Source organism: Suncus etruscus, chromosome 6 (genome assembly GCF_024139225.1).
Source record: "Suncus etruscus isolate mSunEtr1 chromosome 6, mSunEtr1.pri.cur, whole genome shotgun sequence".
NCBI classification, from domain to species: Eukaryota; Metazoa; Chordata; class Mammalia; order Eulipotyphla; family Soricidae; genus Suncus; species Suncus etruscus.
Genome location: NC_064853.1, coordinates 107325059 through 107351107, shown reverse-complemented (window position 1 = coordinate 107351107; position 26049 = coordinate 107325059). Strand labels below are relative to the sequence as shown.

Below are 26049 nucleotides of genomic sequence, written 5' to 3'. Positions count from 1 at the left end.
CTGAGCATTGAGCAAGTATGCTCTGGTAGAGTAAGTATTCCACTCACTAGAGCACACTTTACATTGTACAGTATTATATAACTTTGCATTGGACAAATTAAAGGAGCTTTTCTTAGAAGAAATTTGAGTTTCTAACTAAATAACTAATAATAAAACTCAAAATATTTTAATAATAAAAACTCAAAGAGCTAGAGCACATGCTTTGTTTATGAAGTTCTGAATTAAATTCCTGATACCACGAGGTCCACAAAGCATCTTTCCAGGAATAGCTTCATAGGTCTGCTTGGTGTGGACCTCCCACATCTTTTCCCCCCAAGGGAAAAAAATCTAATAAAGGGGCTGGAGATAAATAGTAGATAGAGTGTTTGCCTCGTATGTAGTTGATCTGGTTCAATTCCCAGTAACCTATGTCTTCTCTCGAGCCTGTCAGGTGTAATTCTTGGACACTGTCAGGTGTGACCCAAAGACCCAAATTCAAAATTTTAAATAACAAATAAGTAAGAATATTAGTATTTAACACTATATTCTAGGCACAGAATAATGCATTTGTATTATCTCATTTGTTGCTCAAGAATCTTATGAAGTTGTTATTTTGCTCATTATTCTCCCTATTTTTTTTCTTTTTTTCTTTTTTTTTTTTTTTTTTGGTTTTTGGGTCACACCCAGCAGCACTCAGAGGTTACTCCTGGCTCTACACTCAGAAATCACTCCTGGCAAGCATGGGGGACCATATGGGATGCTGGGATTCAAACCACCGTCCTTCCACATGCAAGGCAAACACCTTACCTCCATGCTATCTCTCCAGCCCCTATTCTCCCTATTTTCTAAGGTCACTAAGATACAATAGAGAATAACTAGGCAGAGAGCTTACTTTCAGCTTCCTCTTCTGCAACCCACACAGTTATACTCTGCTTTAACTTTTGTCTAAAATATGATTTGATGAACTATTTTTTAAATGAGGGTAACCAAAATACAAAGCTTCAAAAGAACCTGGGTAAGCTACTGTCATGTGCAGATAGACACATATCTGCTCATAGTGTTAAGGCTAGACATTTCTGGTCACCTAGTCAGGGTAATTTGGAGATGGCTTAATTTTCTTATGATTATTTGGCAACTTATTCTTTTAAAGTATACATTATCTGTTTTATTTTCACAATTCTCCTAACCCCAAGTATTGTCATCTTTACCTATGTACGGTTTTGTCTAAAATGGCTAAAAAGAATGAAATGAGGCCAGGAACCTTTGTTTTAAGTAGTTTAATTGTTTCAACTCGTTATCCCAACTTTGTTTCAACAAGTTTTTCCATGATATCTGTAGTCTCACAATATCTTCATTTTTAGAATCTCATTCCTAAAATCAAACTGACACCCTTGGCTCTGAGTGACAACAAACAGACTTCTAGATGACAAAGCCAAAACAGAGAAAGAAAGTGTAGCTATGGAACACCCAAACACTCAAAGTATTTGCAGCAACTGCATTCCTGAGTATTCATGACTGAAATTCAGCTGTTTCCTTCAATTTTATGTAGCCTATTGCATTATTATATCAAAGGTGTTGAAATATTTGTTAATTTTCTGCCTCTGCATGACCCGACCTATGGTATCACTCATAATTCTTTATAATGCAAAGTAGAATTCTGGGAGCAAAATAAGGCTAAAACAAAGCTAAGCTGACAAGTTTTCTTAGAATAAAATAGTAATGAAGTCTTTACTCATAAATAAAATTATAAAACCATTTACCTACTATCTAAAGAGCTATCTAGTTTCTAGTGAGGAATCTAACCAAAGTTTCATAAATACAATGCATGTGCTGTAACACTTAGATACATATGAATCCAAGAAATCGTTGGAAGATAGTCACTGTGAATTGATCGACCTAAAAAAAAATTTCTGTTTTCAGTTTAGTATTGTCCAACATGGAACAATCACAGGGCCCTTTTTGAACTCAATTCTCATCTCCAAATGGTCTTTAAAACCATGAAGACTTGAAAGCATAATTTTATCTTTCTGGCAATCAGGGGTGATAATTCTACATTGGTGGATTTTTGAAATATTAAACACAATAATACAAAATGTGACCGATCAAAGGTCTGGCCCATAGCAGGTGTGACAAATGCTATTTGGAGTCTGGCCTGTGCCTCATTTTTCACCACAGGATGTTCCTGAACCTTTGTGGAAATGGAACTTAATTTCCCTTTCAGGAAACTCAAAAATCTCTAAGTCTTTCTATTTATTTTTCCTTTTGAAAATGTTTTACAAAAGCATTTTTACCTGGAAATGGCGATTTGTACTTCAATCTGTTTCTCAGCTCTTTCAGCCAGTTAATGATCTTTAAAATACTTTAAGATACTTAAATGCTCCAGAGGAGCCACTGCTTTAAATAATTGTTTTTGTAATGCAAATAATCTAAACTGTATACCTGGGAAATTGAAACTTTTAACACCTCAAGTATCATTGAGTAGTCTTTTACAGCTCTCTAGCAAGAAAATGAACCAAGCCAATCCTCAATCTAAAAATGCAGGGTTGAAAAGAATTCAAGAGTGCTTTTCAAAGAAATATACACAGAGGTCCTGTGCATAACCTAGACAGAAAGTAGAAGAGAAAACTCAAGCATTTTTATTTCATTTGGCCTTGCACTTTCTGAACCTGGAAATGCCATGCTAACCTTTATATTTTGAATGAACTGAATGCTCTTGCTTAACTTCTTACAACCTTTTACTATAAGCACCTCAACTTTCAGAATTTAAAAGCTCTGAAATGGTCACTTCAAGTTCAAGTCAATGTTGTGACTTTATCCATCTGTGTAGAAGTTCACATCACAAAATGTGTTTCTGAGTTTGCCTTAAGAAGAAAAAGTAAGCTACTGCAAAATTCAAAAAAAAGCATTAAGAAATCTGCTTTTTCACTTGGAAATGAATGCATTGCAATGCTGAAAAGCTGACCTCTAGGTGATTCAGGTAATTATTAATAAAGTAATAATAGATTATATTTCCCAGTGACCATGCAAAAAATTTACATCTCACCTTATTACCACAATTTAGCAAGATATTCTTTCTATAGTTCAGTATCTGTTTCTTTTATTTCCCTTTCCTGCTCTTGGAAAAACCCACCGTTAATCTTTATACCTTTGTCTTATGTTTTGATATGCTAATTAGTTGGAAAATATTGATATTTGCTAGACTCTGATTTAATTATAATATAGATACTAAATATTTTGCTGTTAGTTTTTTGTATGTATGTATGTATTTCTTTTTTGGTTTTGGAACAATATCCAGCTGAGCTCAGTAATAACTCCTGGCAAAGCAACCTGCTGTACTACCTCTCTGGACCCAAGAAAAAGTTTTAAATATTGGAGATATTTGTAAATAATTCTCTTGGTAGTCTTGAGATAGGTCAACCAAAAAAAGAAGCCAAAACATATAAGTAAGACAAAGAAACTATTTTTATGTTTGTAAGAAAAAAAAAAGATGAAATCCTAAACAACTCCAGATGTGGTTTTATAGACTTTTTTTTTCCATTTTCCTTTACAGTCATTTTCTGAGGCTAGAGAAACAAACAAATTAACACATTGTTTATGGTATATGGAGGTATGGTGTGAGGGAAGAAAATAATAATAAATAAAAAGGTTACATTGGTATTTTATTTATTTTTAAGTTTGGGATTACATCCTGCAGAGCTGGGGTAACCACAGAGTGTCAGGAGCTCCCACATATGCAACAATCCTTTGAACATCTCCCATCATTAAAATTATGTAAGGTCCATGTGAGATCAAATGACAAATAGACTTGACCCCTTCACTGAATCTGTGTCTAACCTATAAATTCCTCAGAGCCAGTTAAACAACTTTCCTAACCTATGGGTCCTCAAGGCCAAATATCACCCAGCCTACCTACAAATTCTTTTGGATAAGATAGCCAGTCCTCTGACCCTTTGAGTAAGACAAAAGAGAATTTGTAGTCCAGACCATCTCTGTGATCTCACCTGAGGTGAGGAAGAACAAGCAATTCTCCCTCCAAGCCAGACTTTCATGTAGGGGACGCTAAATAGCTGAGCTCTACCAGGCAAACACTTGTGAGTCCATCCAACTGCCTTTAAAGAGAGCATTAAGGCTAAATAAAGATGTAGAGTGAAGTTCTAATTCAATAAAACTGGTGCCCTCATACAGAGGGAAAAAGACACCAGTGTGTTCTTTACCACCTGAGAACACAGATAGAAAGGGCTATCAGTAAGCCATGAAGAAATATGTAATCAGGAATTCAACCGTTGTGGTACCTAATCTCAACCTTCCAGTACCCAAAACAGGAGGAATAAATGTCTGCTATTTAAGACACCTAGTCTGTAGTGTTCTTGAAGGACATCTAAGGCTTAGTGAGGACCAATTCAGACAGGCTTCACACTTTTTACTGGGACAACACTGACAGTACTGTCTCTGTAAATCAGTGCAGCAAGTAGCATGGCCTGAATTTCAACTCTTGGTAGAAATTTTGATGTCTCTGCTAAAAGTCATGAAACCCTGGCATTTTCTTTCAAATTCTCCATTTGTGCAATAAATTAGAAAGTCATTTTTACCAGTAAAATCCAAATGAAACAAATACAAGCAAACATTTTTCAAGCTTGTAAATTATAACCTAAATATCCCAGTGTTATAAAGTAGCTGCCTTCAGTTGCTGGTCTACAGGTATAGAAAGGAAGGGATGGGAGAGGAGGGAAGAGAAAGAAAGAGGAACAGAGGAGAGAAGAGTAGGGCAAAATGGGTTGGAGGGAAGGGGAGGAAAGGAGAGGAGAAGAAAGGAAAGGAAATCCACCCTTTTACCTCAATAGTTATAACTGCTGGTTTATGAACCATTATGCAAATAGGTATCAGTCCATGAGTGTAAAGGATCGAAAAATATTTGGTTTTGTTTTTTTTTTTTGGTTGGTTGGTTGATTGGTTGGTTTGTTGGGGTTATTTTTTTTGGGGGGGGGTCACATAGGCTGTGCTCAGGGGTCACTCCTGGCAAACTAGGGAGACCATATAGGATGCCAGAAATTGAACACGGGTGTTGGTCCTAGGTCAGACACATGGAAGGCAAATGCCCTACTGCTGTGCTACCACTCCAACCCCTGAAAAGTATTTATTATAAAGATAATGACATCAAAACTGTCATTATATGGTAACATAGAATCATTTCTCAGGGTCTAACCCTCAGAATTTCATACATTTTTAATGGTTGTATGGGAAAAAATAAAGTAAATGGAGGTGGGGAAACAGAATTTAAGAGAGTGTGAATAGCTTTAAAAAAAAAAAACTCAAAACTGGGGCCCAACTGCTGATATGGCAGGTAAGGCGTTTTCTTTGCATGCCTCCAACCCTGGTTGAAGCTCAGAAATCGCACGTTTGAACATCAACAGGTATTAACCCAAATCTTCCCATAACCAGCCCTCTAAAAATTACATAAGATTGTCCTCTCTTATTTTTTTTAACTATGTTTTTGTAATGAAGTACTGGAAGATGTGAACCCATTTATTACATACTCAATTCAATTTATGTCATTGAACTAAAGAAATGGGAAACACCTTCCATGACTATAACAATGTTGTATGTAAGAAAGTGATCAGGACCACTGTCTTCACAAATCTCATAAAGAGAAATGTGACCTCAAAGGGAAGAACTCTGGACTTGGGGAATTAGAAAACTCAAGTTCAAATTCTCTGTCCATAGTCTTTCTTTACCTGGCCATTGCCAGGGCACCCATATTTTCCATTCTTTGAGATAAGGAACATATTTACTGACTTTTTTCCTCAAGGATGTGTTAAAGGTAAATATATTGCATGGTGTTAAGGAATAATACAGTTAAATATCCAAACCACAATGTAAACAACACTGAAACAATGAGAACCAAAAGTATATAGGAATATTTGAAAATGCAGTTTAATGTGAGAATAATTTTAAATTTCTAAAAAAATGGCGGGAGTGGGGAAGAGGAACAATGTTTATGAGAAAGAACCTCGGAACATTGTTGGAGGGAAATGAACTGATGGTGGGATCGATGCTGGAACATTGTTGTCTGAAACTCAACTATCAATAACTTTGTAAATCACAATGATTTCATAGACTTTTTAAAAATGGGAAAGGTATTGCAATATAATATTCCTAGATTAAAATGAAACATTTTAAATGTACAGATTAGTCATTTTCAGCCTCTGTAATTGGTACTTAAAATCAAACACATTTAAATTTCCACAGAACTTTCGTTCTGCCCCTTTGCAATTAGTCTTTACCTCTGCCTTTGAAACAAAATGTCTAATGTCCTATGATGATGAGGCCAATCATCAAAAAGTTCTCCTCCATATGCACATCATGAGATTTTGACAATGTGACATGCAAACCAGTGGTGGGATATAAATGCATTGGCAATGGTAATAAAGATGAAAATTGAGGAAATTATCTTGAGCATCTAAATTTAAAATGCCAATGAATGTAAATCATCTTATTTGCATAAAAGCGTGACATTGCTACAGATATTGTTTAAAATTCAAGAGTAGATGAATAAGAAATAAAATGTCACTTTAAAAAATTATGAGAGGAAAGGGGCCAGAGTACAGCCAAGCTGGGTTCGATCCCCAGCATCTACTATGGCCCTAAGCCCCATCAGGCATGATCCTTGAAGGCAGAGCCAGAAGTCACCCTAAGTATTGCTGAGTGTGACTCAAAAATTAATAGGATAAAAATAAACTTTACAAAAAATAAAATAAAAATGTAACTGCTCTTTTATTTTAATTTTATTTATTTGTGGAAGGGGGGTGGGTCACACCTGACTATGCTCAGAGTTACTCCTGGCTCTGTGCTCAGAAATCACTCCTGGCAGGCTGGGGGGACCATGTGGGATGCCGGGATCCGAACCACTGTCAGTCCTGGGTTGACCACTTACAAGGCAAATGCCCTTCCTCTGTGTTATCTCTCTGGCCTTCTGTTCTTCTATTTTAGAAAGACCTGTCTAAGGAGTGCTTCTAAGGGAAGAGAAATTAAAAACTAAACTAGATGTTAAAATTTTGAGTCATATATCATGGCTTTTTTTAATGTTAGAGAAATGACTAATCAGTGTCTGTGATAATGATCTATAATCTTACCAGTGTGAGACTGATGATAAGTACCAAGTACTGATCTTCTAATAACATGAAAAACAGATAAACAACACATTTTCAAGTAGGAGTCTTGCAATCTTTTTTCATGGCAAATCGTTTTAGCCTATTATAATATAATTCAAATAAAATCTTGTTTAAGGAGTTACTTTAATGCAATGGAGAAAAAAAGGCAGCGTGCTCTTAAATTATTGGTGCTTATTCCTATCTAAGGCTTAGATAGTAAGAATGTTTGAAATAATTGAGTTCTTGTCTAATTACATAAAGACTAATTTAGAATCTCATTTATTTGGAGAGTCTCTGGGATAGGAAATCCATTTAAAATGACACACAAGAGCAGGCAATTAAAAATTAAAGTTGAAATCAAGATTTTAAAAAAATCAAGACTGAACTTAGGTTAGATTGCTCTGATTAGTTTCAGAGAGCAGTGAAAAATGGTGATGGTATTAACAGACTTTATAAGAAAGGAGGAGAAAATGCAGAGCCTTGAGGCACCATGCATTTTTGAAGTTTTATCTGAAGGATCGATAGTAAAGCTGACCATAGGCAACTTGGAGAGATGCCCAGAGTAAAAGTGAGAGGACCACATCTTCCTTTATCTCCAGGCTAGGAAGCAAATGTTAAATTTCCTGACCAGTGAGCGGAGAACACAGATTAATTAATAGGAGATATTACATAGGTAGAGCTAGGTTATAAAGAGTTCATTTGTATAACCAACTCCTGGAGTTGTCTGAAAACACACACACACACACACACACACACACACACACACACACGCTGTGCAAACAAACAAGCAATCATTCCATCCATCAACGGTCATTCTTTACAAATGCAAATGCATTTTACTTATTGATTTTGATTTGGGGGCCCCATCCAACAGTGCTTGCTAGGGGAACATGTATTCAGTCAGTTGAGTCATGTCTCTGGCCCACCTGCATTTTAAAATTTGCTACTATGAGAGAGATTACACAGGAGATGAGGCACTTGCTTTGCATTTATCTTCAGTAGCTATGATTCTGATTCAAATCCCAGCAGCACATATGAATCATTCCTGAGCAAAGAGTTAGGAATAGTCCCTGAGCATTGCCGGCTCTAATCCCAAAACCAAAAGATAATAAAATAAAAATTTTAAATAAAGATTTCTCCCAATAACTCATTTTCAGATACCCCAGTTCAATACTAAACCAAGAACAAGCTCTTTACAGACCCTAATTCATAAATGGACAATCAATGACTTGAAAGATCATGCAAAAAATCCAGGTATATATAGTACATCTAAGGACCAAAGGTGAATATTTTTTATTCCAACATGCACTATCTTCCTATTTGCTGATATGTTAGATTTATTTTATTTTTTCCCTTTTATTTAAACATTGTGGTTATAATGTTTATTATTGCGTTTTATTCTTACAATGCACACCACCCTTCTCTCAGCCACATTTCCTACCATCAATGTCCCCATTTTCTTTCCTATGCTTCCTGCTTGCCTCTGAGACAGGCATTTTACTCCCCCCTCTCTCTGTCTCTGTCTCTATCTTGCTCTGTCTCTCTGTCTCTGTCTCTCTCTTTTTGAGGGTTTTTCTTTTAATTTACAACAATAAAGCAAGGAAACCAGTGACCAGGAAACCATCCAGTTGGAGACAATAAATAAGGATGAGAGGGACAAACACGAGTCCTGGCACCCACAGAGGTAGTGAGAGTGGGGTTGGGGTCTATGGTCCCTTCTTTTGGCTCTTCTAGAGAAACTGACCATTGATTAATAATTGTGTAACAAAAATAATCAGCCAATAATATGTCATATTCAAGTCACTGTCTCCAAGGGACACCCTCCCAGGATACAATAATTATTTTCCCAGGAGGACTGAAGATGGGGTTCACATGGATCATCTGCCAGTCACAGAAGTGCCACCTGAGATGTCCATCCAGTGAAGGGGTTGCAGGTAGGTTCTGGTCCCCCCCGTCCTCTCCCATGGGCCCCTCTAGTTTGTAAGAGATCCAAACCTTTGCCCTTCTTTTTTTAATCCCTCTTTTTTTTCCTTTTATACACTGTATTTTGTATTTTTTTTTTACTGTGCCTGTCACTTTATCTCTATTCAACACCCAGTCCTTGTCCAGAGTGATCAGTTCCAACTATCATTATCTTAGTGGTGATTTCTCTACTCTAACTGCACTGCTTAACTATGTGTTACAAGTTTCTTACCATAAACTAGTCCCCCTGGTCCTCAGCTATATTGCCTCTAGGTATTATTACCATATTATCTTTTTTTATGTCCCACAAATGAGTGTGATCATTCTGTCTGTCCCTCTCCCTCTGATTAATTTTGCTCAGCATAATACTCTCCATATACATCCATTTATAAGCAAATTTACTGGCTTCATTTTTCCTAACAGCTGTCTAGTATTCCACTGTTTAAATGTACAATAGATTTCTCTTATTATTAATAGATATTTTTGTTTTTCTTTTTCCTTTTTCATTTCTTTTTTTTCCTGCTTCCCTCTCCATTTCTTTCATTTTCCTGCCTTCCTACCACTTCCAAACTAAGTTCCTCTTATTGTTGTCTGTTTCTTATTCCAGGTCCAACCAGGTGTGCTCTGATCTAAAAAGCCTGGTGCTACACAACTAAAAAAAAACATTTTTTATTCTGAGGATGTTTCTGCTACAGCAAAAATTGAGCACTAAGAGCTCAAGAAATGAAAATACTGAGTAATACTTTCATGAATTGTTTTCATTCTAAATCATGAGATTCTCATAGGTCCTTGAGTTCACTTAGAGAGAATAAATGTATGAAAATCCTCAAATATGTGGTATGACATTCTCTAAATGTTTATGTTAAAAAAACAAATCTCTTTCCCCTTTCTCCAGCAAAACACTTCTAAAAGATGTTCTAAGTGTCAAAAAAAAGAATTAAACATGACACTTTGACAAATCTGAATCATTTCCCCTAAGAGAGTACTCATCTATACCACATCTGAGAATCTACTTCAAATTACAAAAATAATAATTTGAAAGTACATATGCACACTGATGTGAAGTGATTAGTATGATAGTATGATTAGTATGAGATATGGAGACAACCCAAATGTCCAATTATGGATGAATGAATCAAGAAGATTTGGTACAAATACAGAATGGCATACTATGTAGCCATAAGATAAAAACCATTCAATTTGTTATGACATGGATAATGGAACTCAATGATTTCATGCTAAGTGAACTCAATTAGAAAGAAAGAAATATATACATAATAATTATATGTGGGGTCTAAAGACACATAGTAAGGGGGAGAAACAAATAGACAAATGCAACAGAACTTAGAGTTGGTCCATAAAATTTAGCTTAGGGATTGAAGTATTGCAGTAAGCAGAAGGAACATTGGGATCTTAGTGGTGGGAAGTGGGTACCTTGGGAGTGAGTGTGATATTGAAATGATTTACACATTATATGAAATGACTTGTGCATATAGTCTAACTCCTGTTATAGTGCTGTTCCTCTGGAATTATGCTCAGGCCAGCAGTTTATAAACTTCAAACAACATCAGAATCATCTGGAAAGCTATTAACAGGTTACCAGCCATTACCTCCAGAATTTCCAGATAATAATATTTAAATTGGGGTCCACGATTTAAAATTTTAACAAGAGGGCTGCATTTTTTAAAAAAAAATATATAGAATACCTCATAAATATATGCATTATCATATGCATGTGCCACACTTATATGCTCCATTTTTCAATTATAGCATTTATGCTGTCAAAGTAAGTACAAATGGCTGTGTCCCTAGCATAACTGCAAAGACAAGAAGTTCAAACCCAGTAAGGAAGAGTGATTTGACTCCACTCAGATGCTTCTCATCTCTCCCACTCTGTTCTCAGGAAACGCTTGGATGGAGGCAATGGAACAGGCATGATTATGTCAAAACACAGAAGGAAAACTCAATGGAAATTGCACCCCTATCTAAATCATACTACCTATTATTTTTCAGTTATCAACCTGGCTACTTCCCGCTCTGGTATTTACAAAACATTAAAAAAATACCAGAAAATGGGTTTTATTCAAACCACATCTTACCTGCCCATTCATAAAAAACTGCAAATCTGTGATAGAAGGCTGTAGCTTCCATCGACCACTTATTTGATGGCACATCTCCAGCACAGTCACTCCCCAACACAATATCTAGGAAAAAGGGGCTTCCAGGTCCCAAACTAAGTGTACACTTACTGTTGTCCTCAGCAATACAATGTCTGCTTCTTGTAAGGAACATGGGATGCAATTGGCCCACACATGCCAAGAAGGTCTCCAGTACAATATCAAGGGGAGAATCCCAAAGGAGAAGATGGACCCAGCAAGGCAGAGGGTTTTCCGGCAGCCTTGAGTCTGGTAGCCAAATATCTCCTAGAACAAAACCAAAATGACCCTCAATATCAGTTAAACACATAAACAACAAATGAGCATACTGTGACTTGAATGATGAAACTAAGGTAGAGTAAAGGAAGGACATAGTCAGGGCACTGGAGTAAAAGAAATCTTTGTAGAATCAGACCTATAAGAAATCATAATTTAACTGGGTTCTATGATGCCTACAATGTGGGCACCTGGTTACATAACTATGCTAGGTGTCATGTTCCATTTTTAAGGCTCTCAAGCATCTCTCATTTTGTAAGCAATAAGAATAAGCATGGGGCCGGCGAGGTGGTGCTAGAGGTAAGGTGTCTGCCTTGCAAGTGCTAGCCAAGGAAGGACCGCGGTTTGATCCCCCGGCATCCCTTATGGTCCCCCCAAGCCAGGGGCAATTTCTGAGTGCTTAGCCAGGAGTAACCCCTGAGCATCAAACAGGTGTGGCCCGAAAAAAAAAGAATAAGCTAAAACAATAGCATAACAATAAAATGACAGTTCTAGGATTGCCCAGATTTATTTAGGAAGTCCCTAGAAATTCTGGTGTATGATCTACATCCAATTCTATTGGCCTTCATTCTTGGGCTTGAACCACAGTTACCAAAAATATGACAAATCAGATCCCAGGAAAACTAGATAGGCAAAACCAATGATTCCCAATGACTGGGACTAGTGGGAGGCGCTAGAAGCAAGCCTTGGGTTTGGACTAAGGATTTGATGAATGATAAAGCAGATGAAAGAGTATGCCTTTGAGAGTTTGGGCAGAGTTATACATATCATTCTCCTCTCTTTTTTAATAACAAAAAAAATTTATACTAAAGTGGGAAAATTATAGAGATTGTTTGGATTAAGCCTACATATGCTTACTCACCTTCATGTACCTTAAATATAAATATAAACAAGGTAAGGCTTTTTACCTCTAACAAATTTATAATCTAGACAAATTTCTTCCTTCCAAGAAGGACATAATGAAAAACCATCCTTTAAATTCCTAGCCTCAGTTCCAGAGTTATTTTCCACAAAAATATAGATAATCTTTGGGGCTGGCTAAAATGTCTCAAACCAACAGGAAATAGAGTAAACTGTGTTAACGCACATTCTCTGGGTTCTAAGTTTTATGCCGCCAATTTCTTAGTGTGGCCTTAAACAAAGTATTTAGTCTATATTTTGTCTTCTATTAAATGGGTATAGTGATCATATCCATTTCTCTGGATACTTTTATGAAGTTGAAAAGGATTAGTCTGTGTCAGTGCTATTTAATTAGTTACTGTCTCTGCTATTTCTACTATTATTAGGCACATCGTCATTTTGCCTTGAACTTCAGTTCAACTTAACAAATGTTTTTGAAGTGCCCTCCAATATCAGGCATGTGTTAAACCTAGAGATAAATTACAGTATGTCTCTAGCCTCAAGGAGCTAATTAATTTAATGAGGAGAAAGACACAAACAGATATACAGAATCATGGTTAAAACAATGAAAGAATTATAGAGAAGACTGACCTAATAATAAACCAAATTATTGTCTAAATAGGGTACAATTAATAATAACAACACAACAATAATAATAGATTAGAAGTGTCTCAGGCAAGTCTGGTAAATTCACCCCTTCCATATACCTTTTAATCCAGTGCTACTATAAAACCTGTTTTCTTTCAGTTCTATGACACTACATACCAGTGAATGATTCATAATCTAGAATCTATTGCCAGCATTTTTATTTTTATTTGTATTTTAGGCCAGACCCATTGTATAGAGGATTAGCTCCTGGCTTTGCACTCGTGGATAACTCATGGAAGGTTCAGGGAATCATATGGGATACTAGCAATTGAACCCAGGCTAAGTGCAAGGCAAATGCCCTACCTGCTATGCTATTCCTCCAGCTCCTATTGCCAACATTTTTGTAGAAAGTTTGGAGTAAAATAGACAAGGAGTGTTGGACTATTACTTGTTGAAGTGAGACAAATTAAACTGACTTATATTGTAGAGACTGGTAATAGGTATTGAATTGAATATTGCAAATATATAATCATAGTACTGTTTAGAGTACTTCGATGTTCCCAAATATGCTTGAGGGAATTTCTTTTTCTATACCGCACACCACACACACACACACACACAAATCAATCATCAAAAAAAAAAAAAAAGAATATTGAGGAAAAATGCAAAAAGAATATTACACTAGTGGCAGTCTCTATGCATTTCAAAATAGTACATTGTTTCTTTCTTTATATCCCTCCTACTAACAAATTTTCCCCCTATTTTGGGCATTTAAAGCCTTGATATCTCTAAGGGCTTAAACTTTGGCTTCCAGGGGCCGGGTAGGTGGCGCTGGAGGTAAGGTGTCTGCCTTGCAAGCGCTAGCCAAGGAAGGACCGCGGTTCGATCCCCCGGCGTCCCATATGGTCCCCCCAAGCCAGGGGCGATTTCTGAGCACATAGCCAGGAGTAACCCCTGAGCGTCAAATGGGTGTGGCCCAAAAACCAAAAAAAAAAAAAAAAAAAAAAACTTTGGCTTCCAGATACCCAGGTTTTCTATCCTGTATGGATGTCAAGGATTTAAACCCCAGTCTGTAGATCTCCCTAATAATCTAGAGACCATATTTCCCAAAATAATCAAACTCAAAACACATGTGAACTTCTCCATAAATATTCTGATAATTTCCAAAGTCTAGATAAAAATCTTACCTAGTGCATTAATACAGGGTGTCAGAGTTTACACTCAGCCCTTTAACTTACTGCTTGACCCTAAGTAAGTAAATACTTCATGAATAGCAGTGCAAAGTCACAGTACAAGCAAATGCAGGTGAAACTGACCGGAGCAAGGGAGTGGCTGACTTCCCCTGACCCACCAAATACTAAGAGTGTTTCTTAGGCTTCTAGTCCTAGAGACAGCTAGCAGGACACCTAAGCCAGTGTAGATTCAACTTTGCCAGGCCCTGGGGTGCAATGAGAGATGTACCAGATTATCATATCAGCCAGATGAGTAGGTTGGATTGTTCTATTCCCAACAATTCCCTCTGCACAGTTGTGACTGTCCTGCTAATGGAGTCAGATATTAGCAGAGTTTAAAAACAGGCTCTGGAATCTTCCCTGACCATCTCTTGCCCTGAGCTGACATGATTTAAACAAATCAATTCACTCCGTCAAATTACAGTTCCAACTATTGAGCCATTAGTCTCTGGAAGAGGGCTTTGCAAAAATTTTAATGGCTTCATCAATATTTAAAAGTTACATGATTCTTTTTTTTTTTTTTTTTTTTTTAGTTTTTGGGTCACACCCGGGAGCGCTCATGAGTTACTCCTGGCTCTTTGCTCAGAAATCACTCCTGGCAGGCTCAGGGGATCATATGAGATGCCGGGATTTAAACCACAGACCTTCTACATGAAAGGCAAATGCCTTACCTCCATGCTATATCTCTGGCTCCAGTTAAGTGATTCTTTATTTGAAAGTTTACTTCCCTAACAATAACCTCTTTCTCCTTTCCAAATTTGGGGTGTGAATATGGAAATTCACACACTAAACTTTAATTCTCTACCATAAATTTTATTAACTGAACCCAATTACATAATTTTATCTTAATCTAACATCCTATTCAAATTTCTCTCTAATCAATTTCTTGTTTATTTTTGCGCTAAATGACAACTTTTTTTTTTTTGGGCCACACCCAGCGGTGCTCAGGGGTTACTCCAGTTTGTCTGCTCAGAAATAGCTCCTGGCAGGCACAGGGGACCATATGGGACACCGGGATTCGAACCAACCACCTTTGGTCCTGGATCGGCTGCTTGCAAGGCAAACGCCGCTGTGTTATCTCTCATGGCCCCTAAATGACAACTTTTTAAGCATCCTAGAAGTTGATAAGTCTAGACCCAAATGCGACTTTCTCAACCTAAATAACCTCATCCGAAAATCCTAAGACAAAAATGTTTCATAAATTGGTGCTTAAATTAGATAGTTAGTTAGTTAGTTAGTTAGTTAGTTAGTTAGTTAGTTAGTTAGTTAAGGGTTTCTTTGGGGGGGACATACCCAGCAATGCTCAGGGGTTATTTCTGGCTCTGTACCCAGAAGTAACTCCTGACAGGTTTGGGGGAACATATGGGATGCTGAGGATCAAACCCAGGTCGACTCTGTGGAAGGCCAAAGCCTTACCTGCTGTGCTATCACTCCAGCACTGGTTCTTCAGTTATATTTAAATAAAAATAATTATTTTTACCTTATTTTTGCAATAAAATGCACATTGTGACAGTATTACACAAGAATCATGTGCAAAATGAATCAGCTGGAGGGACTAGAGTGAAAGTACAGCAGGAAGATCATTTGCCTTGCATCAACTGACCCAGATTAAATGCCTGGCTTCTGATGCACAACCAGGAGAAATGTCTGAGTGCAAAGCTAGGAGTAAGCCCTGAGCATCACTAGAAGTGACTAAAAACAAACAAGCAAACAAAAAGTATCAGCTGAAGGGAACCTGAAGAAATTCTACCAGGGTTAAGGCACATATCTGACTTGCAGCTAAGCCTAGTGCAATCCCTAGTTCCACAGAATCTCTAAGTATCCCCAGGTTGCCCTGAGTAATTCTCTGTACTGCAGGGCTGAAGCAGTAATGCATCCTCAGACCCTTGATTTGACCCAGAGTCTAGCATTTCCAAGACCAGGGGCCAGATCTCTAAAGCACTATTTCAGAGGCCCTCACTTCTCAAAAAAAAAAAAAAATCAGCTGGAGAACTAGAAAAGCAAATATAACTAAACAGGAACTAATCCAATATGCCTAGATAGCAGAAGAATAATGTACAGTGTGCTGTTTACAGAAAGGATCTTACTCAGCACTACAAACACATCTACTCCAGCATCCCTGCATTGCAGATGACTTAGTAACAGAAAATCAAGTGAAAGAGTTTCCATGAAGAATCTAGGAGGTGTCACAAAGGGTTATAGCATATACTTTGCACACAGGAGCCCCAGATTCAAACCCTGGGAGTAACCTCCAAGTATGGAGAGAATATTTGAATAAGGTTATCATGTGTGATTATATTCATAAAGACCAAGTTAATGTAGCACTATGTGGGTAAATAATGAAAGAATAGCAGGAACTAAGGATTGTAATAAAAAAAAATCTAATTTTGAACACCTAAGAAAAAAGTTAAAGTAAAAAATAAACAGGTCAAAAAAAAGATAAAACCTTGCTTAAATGAGTAGGCATTGCCAGTTCCTTGTGCTATTTCTCCAAAACTGAGGCTGTGCATCTCAGATCATCTCAGATCAGGTCCTCATATTGGAGTTAAAGCCTCACCAGTGGTCTGGTGAGTTTTATTCCAGCTAGTGGTCTTAGTCAAGGAAGATTTTATTCCCCAGTGAACATTTCAAATGGCTAGGGATATTTTTGGTTCCTTTCAAGTGAGTGGAAATGCTATCAGCAATTGATGGGTGCAGACCAGGAATAATAAAAGATGGTCTGGTTCCAAATAGTGCCACAGTAGAGAAGTCCTATAGATCTGTGTGTTCCTCCCATCTAATCCAACCAGGATGTGATCAGCAATATACAAAACAAAATTAGACCATTTTTAATGACGATGGCAAAAAAAATCTTGGATAGTATGCCTCTAAGTATGCCCTGGAGTGGTTCATAACAATTAAACAAATCCCTTTATTTAATTGGTGGGTACACTAAAGGTGGATATGCTGGTGATGGGGTTAAAATTGTGTGTATAAAAATCCATTACTATGGGGCCGGAGAGATAGCATGGAGGTAAGGCGTTTGCCTTTCATGCAGAAGGTCATCAGTTTGAATCCCGGTGTCCCATATGGTCCCCCGTGCCTGCCAGGAGCAATTTCTGAGCATGGAGCCAGGAGTTTCCCCTGAGCACTGCCGGGTGTGACCCAAAAACCACAAAAAAAAATCCATTACTAACAGCATTAGAAAAAAATAGAATTCCAATCATTTTATTATATTTCAAAAAAAGTTTTAGAGCAATTAAATAAACAAATAATGTTTTAAAAATCTACCAAAAAAGGGGCCAGAGAGATAGCATGGAGGTAAAGCATTTGCCTTGCATGCAGAAGGATGCTAGTTTGAATCCTAACATCCCATATGGTCCCCTGAACCTGCCAGGAGCAATTTCTGAACATAGAGCCAGGAGTAACTCCTGAGCACTGCCAGGTTTGACCCAAAAAAAAAAAAAAAAACTTTCACAAAAAAAGGACTTCATGCCAAATGACCATTAAAATCAGTTATGTTACAATTCATCATTTTGCAGCTGAAGACATTGAGGTATTAAGAGAGGAAGGAAACTATACTGTGTGGTCTGTGACTGCCAGAACCAGTCTCCCCTTCTCCCATCTCATATGCCCCATCCTCAGGACAACTAAAATTTTTCAATTCCTCAAAGCTTTGAGGTACCTCAGGGTTGCCCAATGGTTTCCACGTCAGAAGTCAGCTTTAAATCTCCATCTCAGAGATGAAGCCAGTTTACCCAATCTTCTCTATTAATCAGTTCTGCTCTCAAATGTTCATTGTAATATTTCTTTTCATAAATTTGCACCTCAACGTTTGGCTAACTTTTCAAATTATTCTTCCTTCTGCTCCCCACAGCATGACATTAAGTTTTGTCAATTTAAGATCCATTGAAATTTGCTTCCGTTGATATTATTTACCCAGCATCTAATCTATTATCTATATGTAGTAGACACTCAATATATATTTGCTGAACAAATGAATACATGAGGAGGCTAGAGTGACATCACAGCAGTAAGGCATTTGCCTTGTACACTGCTGACCCAGGATGGACCCGGATTTGATCTCTGGCATCAATGGTCAATGGCATCATATGGTACCCCAAGCCTGCCAGGAGTGATTTCTGAGTGCAGAGCCAGGAGTCACCCCTGAGAGTTACTGGGTGTGGCCCAAAAACAAAACAAAACAAAACAAAACAAAAACAAATAAGTAAATGAATGATCACACCTAAGTGAAAAGGAAGGAAAGTCAGAAAGCAGGTACTGCAAATTAATGAGTCCTTGTTATCCTTGTTTCTAGCTCAGTAAATTTGACTGTACTGTTCTATTAGACACTCAAAATGAGACCAGATCACTGAAGCCAGATTGGGGACAGAGTAAGCATAAGTAAGATTCAGGTACTTCTCTGTGCTTTTGTCATTAAGCCATGAAGAAATGCTCATTATTTCAACATTGGTATTACCCTCAAATTAGTCTCGAGGACAAGGCTTTTGGACAAGAGCTTTCATTTTTCCTTTTTCTTATTCAAAGAACTCTATCTCTAATAAGAAAATGCTAAAAATATAACTGTTTTACCAATAGTCAGATATAGGACCTGGTTTAGAGATTGCTGAACCTAAAAAAGGGTTCAGAAGGTGTACTTCCACCCTAGAATCTTCAAGTGGCCTTTGCTTCTGTTCAACTCCTATAATCTACTGTGTCTGAGACCACAGTAAAGGTAGGTTGGGCTAGAATTAATTTCTCACCCTCAAGAAGCTAACATAGACTCAGAGAAGAATTAAAAATTAGGGACCAGAGCGGTGGCACAGCAGTAGGGCATTTGCCTTGCACACATTAACCTAACCAGACCACGTTTCGATCCCCCCAGCATCCCATATGATCCCCAAGCCAGGAGCGATTTCTGAGCACATAGCCAGGAGTATCCCCTGAGTGCCACGGGTGTGTCCCCAAAAGAAAAAATAAATTAACTGTAATTTAGGACAAAAAAAAAAGTTTGGATTTTTTAGTAAATGGAGTATGAAAAACAGGAGGCGGGTCAGGTGTCATTAGATTCTGATGACAAAACTCTCCTATTGAGATGATAATTAGGAAAAAACTTTTTAAAAGAATTGTTCCTTGAGATGCCATAGAGAAAATTGCTAGAGATTCAATAGTTGAGAAAGGTGGGAGAAGGGTAGCTCCAAGCAGGAGAAAATAGTAAGGAAAAAGGGCAATATTAGAAACTAAAAGTGTGTTTTGTAAGACATGCCTTACTAAGTCACCAAATATCCATCCTGAAGTAAGATTTCTCAGCCATTTTTCAACTGTGGCTCACTTTCAAAACTATTTCTTTCCTGGGTTCCCCTATCCTACCAGTTTGTCCAATAGACCCGTGTGATTTTGCACCCTGAGTATATGCCCAAACAAGAGAAACATTGCCTTGGAAGATGACCTGTGGTTATTAAATGCACTTAGGTGTTAAAATCTACCCTCTGGGGGGCACTGTGGGGCCCTAGGTTCTGAACAAGGGAAGATGCCATTTTGTTGTTTGTTTGTTTTAATTTTTATTGTGACTGAAGTTCATTACACAGAATTATTTACGGTACATAGTGACAATGAATGAAGGGCATTTCCGCCACCAATGTCCTCCCTCCACTCCTGTTCCCAGCATGTCTCCTATATCTCCCTCCTTTACCCCCCTCCAGAATACTAGTGTAACTGGTCTCCACTTTACAGCTTGTTGTAGGTTGGGTATCTATTCTGTTTGGTGTTCCAGTCTGGTCATTTTTTATTTACACTACATGTTCATATGACTGGTCCTGGTATCATCTGTTTTCCCCCTCAATTTATAAGGTTGAATGATTCAACTTATGCTATTCTGTTGGAGATAAAAAGGTTAAGGAAAAGAGAAGAAAAAATTTGGTATCAACTACTAAAAAAAATAAGAAAGAAAGAAAGAAAGAAATGAAAAAAATCACTGAAAAATATCCACAAGATTGAAAAAAAAGAAAAAAGAAAAAAGTGGTAGAAAAAAGAGAAGGCAAATAATATCAAAAACAGACAAAAAAAACAGTAAAAGGAATGCTGGAGTGGCAGGGTTTGGTGTTACCCCACTTTTTTTTTTTTTTGTATAGGCACAGTAAGTATTGGGGAAGAAAGGAAATTTCTGTGGCCTAAGAGATTCAGGGTTTTTCCACCCTTGAAGCATATTGTCATGGGAACGACCACTGGCTCCATACCTTCTCATTGCCATATTCTATGGTTTTTTGTTTGTTTGTTTGTTTTTTTGTGGTGTCAGAAAACTTTGTGGATGAAAAAATCAGGCCACTGTAGCAAGCAATCTTGGTATTTGCGCAGGTCCTAGGACAAGGCCTAGAATAGAGTCTTTAAGGTTCTAAATGTTCTGTTCCAACATTATTGGTGTGTTCTGTTTTCTGTATCATGTGAGGATGCCATTTTGTAAAAGACCACATGTTAGGCTTCTATTTCTCAAGCCTAAATTTCCCTGCCCTAAGCTACTTGGCCGTACCAGGTAGCCTATCTGAAAAGGACATGGGGAAGCAGTAAAAAGATATCCTAGACAACAGCCATTCATTTTAAAGATTATCAGAAGTTAGAATCTCATCATCCCCTGCCTTTATAACCTGGCTTGTGACCTTGGGAAGGGTCATCTCATCTGGTAGACTGCCCTGACTGGTCAGTATGGAGCTTGTGGCTGATGAAATAAACTTTCGTTTATTCCACACTCCAATTATATGGTCTTGTCCTTTGATTCCGGACCCAACCAGCACTTTGAAACTCTAGATCTTGTACTCAAGTCCAGTAAATCATTGGCCAAAGGAGTTTGCTAAGCTCCAACTCTGCGCCTTCATCTTTCTCCTTCTACTACCCACAGGTAGATTTTTGTAGCTTTCCTAAAACTCAAGTCACAGGTGAAGTCAGGCGCAAAGCCTATGACTTATGGTTGTGCCAGTCTACCAGGAATCTACGTACAGAAGCAGGAAGAACAGACAGTTTGGGTGTTTTATTGCCAACCCTGAATTGACTAACAAGGGTTTCCTTTGTTTAGCCCTGAAGCTGTCAGCCTAAACTGGAAAATCTTCTTTGTCGCATCCATTGATATGACACACACCCCCTTCCAATATTCCACTTTAATCCACACAATCCTACATAACATGGCATATTGCTGTGATGGGAAATAAGGCAAGAAAGAATCAAGGAGGTTAATAATGAACCAACATCACTCAGAAGAAGCTTCCAGAGTCAGCTTCCACCAAACGAGCCTGTCTCTCACCAAAAAAACTCGTGCCTGGCTCTGATATGCTTATCCAGCATGTGTCCCAGGGGACAAAGCTTGAACTCCTGTGAATTATTTCCATTTGAGCTAATGGATATGCCATCCAGACAAGTTTCTTAGTTCCCTTTAAACAGGTTTCCACAAGTTTTAAACTGCAGAGCCAAGGGGGAAAGTCATCGAAGACTACACCCACGGTCGAGACAGCAACATCCCAATCTTTGGTGTAGACTCTTTCCACTTGAACAAGAGGCATTTTCCAAGCGATCCTGGGATACTAAAATGAAAACATCTTTTGCTAGGTTAGTGGAGCAGACTGAGAAGGCAAAGGCAAACACTTATTGCACTTGTCAATGAAATCTACTCATTGTGCAAAATAAAGAGTCAAAACCAGGCATAATAGGGGAAAGACCACATATTAAAGCCCAAATTCTGTGACCAAGTAGATTGCTCAATGACTTGGAGCACATGTACTAGAAGTTGCTCTGAGCACCACAGGTGTGACTCAAAGACCGAAAAATTATGTTTTTGCTAAAATAAATATTTTGCTAAAATAAACACACTTATTTTACAAAATTGGTTCTGCCATTTAATACATTTCTTAATATAATATTTATTTTAATCATAGTGGCTTACATATCATTGACAATAATATTTTAGGTACATATTAACATAAAAACAGGGGAGTTCCCATCACCAAATTGTCCTCCCTCCACCTCCACTCCTGTCCTACCTTCTATATCCTCCTCCCTCACCCCCGGGGCTGCTAGAATAAGTGGTCCCCTCTGTGCCTAGCTTACTACTTAGAGGTCCTACACCTGTTTGGTCTTGGTACCTCCCTTATTTTCTGCTCTAATTGGGAGGCTGGACTAGATAGTTCAAGTTATATGGTTTTGTTTGAAGAAGAGAAAGGTACTAAACTGGGGAGAAAAAAAAAATACGTCGAAAATGGGCAGTGTCCTTCTGGAGGCTCTCATCCTAGGTTTGAGAGACGAAGGGGAAAAGAAGGGTGAAACACCACACCAGTACAAAAAGAAGTGTCAAGTAAAATATCCAGTGAGCACTCCAACAATATAGATAAGCACCACATAAAGGCCATGGTCTTGAGATAAAAACACATGGCAGAGCACATAAAGGAAGAAAAGAAAAGAAGAAAAAATATATATAAATGGAGACAATAACTTCAATAACCACACCAAAACAAAGAAATGAAAAAAACTAGATAAATAACTAAAAAAGAAAATTGTTTTGTGCTTTTTTGCCCTTTCTTTTCTTTTTTCTTCCCTTCTGTACAGGCACAATAAATAATGGGGTCATTGGAAAGGAATTCCCTCTACTTTTTTCACCAAGAAATGACTATCCCAGGTACGAAACAAATATGCATATTCTAGAACAAGGAACCTTTGATGATGTAATGGAAAGTAGTGGCAAAAATAAGGCTGATTTATAATCTTTCAGTGATATTCTGACATCTTCAGCCTTTCTTTGTCATGTAGAGCTCAGTTTTTCTGAGCAGAGTCTAGTATAACTATGCAGTTATTCTGTTACACTTCTTCATATCCAAGATGGCTGTGTACAGAGTGTGTTATATAATACTTGCTATAGTATCTCTCTGGCACTTCTTCACATTTTAAATCTTCATGATCTATGTATCTGTCTGATATTTTTCTACTTATATTTTTTATGATATGCAGTAGAATTTAAGCTTACTAGAGCAGAGCTTTGTTCATCTTGTCACTACTGGAGGCCTGGAATATTTCTTGGCACTTTATAGACATATAAATATTTTGTGAGTGAGCAAATGGCTCCTTACACTGTAAGAATATCTATTTATGGAATAAGTTGAAATATTACTAGACTGGAAAAACAGAATCCAGAATATGTCTATTATAAATTATTAGTACCCAGTGAATCTTAACATATACCCAAGCAGCACTTTTCAAAGAAGGAAGTTGAGATCTAAGGAGGATTCTCAAACAAGAATGCACAGAGTAAGTAGAGAGAAAATAATGGTTACCTTCCAAAGTATTGTTTCTGGGACCAGAGTGATAGCACAGCAGTAGGGCCTTTGCCTTACATGCAACCAATTCTGAAAGGACCCAGGTTTAATCATCAGCATTCCATATGGTCCCTGGAGTCTGCTAGGAGTGATTTCTGAGTGCAGAGCCTGGAGAGTGTGTCCCTCCCCCCACAAAAAAATTGTGTTTCTCCTCTTTGCTCAATGGAGAATTTAACGTGACAAGTTGTATGGTCAAATATTTGTCTTTATTTTCAGGTATTATTGACACATAAGCAAGGATTGGAAGATGAATACCTAGAGCCACACCTGGAAGAACTCAGGGGCTACTCCTGTCTCTGTACTTTTGGGTCATTTTCAGCAGTGCTCTGGGGACCATGTAATGCCAGAACTGAAACCCGGGTCTCCTACATTCACACCCCTCTGAGCTTGTCCTCTGATCATTAACCAAGAATCTCAAAATAAAAAAATGAAAGAGGTATATCTTGCTGCTATGAAGTCAGAGATGAAAGGAACAGAAATACAACTGTTTCACATTTCACAACATGAAACTCCCACACCTCTGGTGAAGCAAAATGTCCTTTCTAAGGAAACCTGTCCCATTTTCAGAAAACCCTACTAATAATTACATCATGTGCCAGACATTGGGCTAGAACCAAAAAGTAATATTTCAAGTCCCTCCACTCCAACAATTACACACATGTAGGTTGATTAACATTACCCTTTTAACCTAAAGGGTTTCAATCCCATTTCTAGCTATTAAAACAACGGAGCATTGGCTTGCTCTCTTCAAGCCTATGTTTTCCCTTATTCAGGGATCTCACTTGATTTTTTTATTTCTAATGTTTCTTTGTTTCCAATCTGGATAAGCTTCCATTCTCTCTAGGACATATTTTCCCTATTTCTCAGCTCACATCACTTATTCTAAAAGTTTCATTAAGTAGGGACTGGAGTGGTGGCACAGCAGTAGGGCATTTGCCTTGTATGCTGTTTATCTAAGAAGGACTGTGATTCAATCCCTTGGCATCCCATATGGTCCCCAAGCTAGGGTCAATTTCTGAGTACATAGCCACGAGTAACCCCTGAGTGTCACAGGTGTGGCCCAAAAACAAAACAAAAAAAAAGTTTCATTAAATAAAAACTATTTTGTTTAAAAAAGTTTCAATTATAGAATAAATATATATAGGTTGATCTTTTATTATAAGTTTATACCTAAACAACTTATACAACTATGTGTATATAAGTAAAAGCCACTTGGTAAAATTGATCTATTGTTAAAATGTCTTGCAGTAATTTCTTGGTAATGAAAGTAGGGAAGTCTAGCAAGAGAATGATGACTACCATTTTTTTTGAATTAGAAGTCCTTCCTTCACATTGCTGGTGAGAGATAAATTGTTGAAATCACTTTATGAATATAAGAAGACTGTACGATCTCACAATTTCATGTCTATCATCTCTATTGTGAATGTGAATGCCTGTATAAATATTTCCTATTAGAAATAATCTGGGGCTGGAGCAATGGCAAAAGCTGTAGGGTGGTTGCCTTTCATGCACTATCTTAGGACTGACAGCAGTTAGATCTCCCGGGCATTCCATATGGTCCCCCAAGCCAGGTGTGATTTGAGTGCATAGCCACAGTATGGTCCATAAATCAAAAAAAATAAATAAATAAATCCAAAATCCATCTGACATAAAATTACACCAAAGAGGTTGGTTAAATAAATGAAATTCATTTGAGAAAAAAAATGTCTTGGGCTAGGGAGATAATTCAGAGGGGTGTGCATGTTTAAATGTGGATAGCTTATGTTTGATCAGTAGTACCACTTGGTCTCCTGAATGCCATTGCCTCTTGTTGATCCAAAATGAAAAACAATTCTTTTTTTTAATATCTTTGTTTAAATACTTTGATTACAAATATGATTGTAGTTGGGTTTCAGTCATGGAAAAAACACACCCCTTCACTAGTGCAACATTCCCACCACCAATGTCCCAAATCTCCCTCCTCCCCACCCCACCCCAGCCTGTACTCTAGACAGGCTTCCTACTTCCCTCAAACAACAAGTCTTAATAATCACATATTTTGAAATAAATACTCCTGATTCATAATTATATTGAATAAACTGCAATAATATGGGTACATCTAACAAACATAAGTATAAAAACAAAGTGCAAAAGAATATAATCAGTGTGATTTCAATCAAATGCTCTCCAAAAATATTGTTATAGAGTGCATACAAATTAAGAAACAATATTTTGATTAACACAGGAACTGGTATTTACAAAAGTCCATTGAGAGGTTATCTCTTGGTTAGGGAAAGGGAACAGAGATGCACTGTAATTAGTGAGGGCTCCTGGAAACCCATCAAAATGCTAGCTTTGTTCTAACTCTGACAAAGTGATATTTGAGTTTAATTTATCATTTAATTGATTGTATATATTTTTACACATTACATTTGAAAGAATTAACATATTCTAAACTGAATCTACTGTACTTTACAGAGCCTAAATTAGTGTTTATTGG

The 26049-nt window shown here is 37.5% G+C and overlaps 1 protein-coding gene across 1 annotated transcript in view; it reads right to left on the bottom strand.

The window, feature by feature from the left end:
- Window positions 1–26049, bottom strand: part of ATP13A4 (ATPase 13A4) — a 143831-nt gene that overhangs the window by 90856 nt on the left and 26926 nt on the right. The window contains exon 2 of the mRNA XM_049776029.1: window positions 11339–11512. Coding sequence (XP_049631986.1) covers window positions 11339–11512 — 174 coding nt within the window. The remainder of the gene's footprint in view (window positions 1–11338; window positions 11513–26049) is intronic.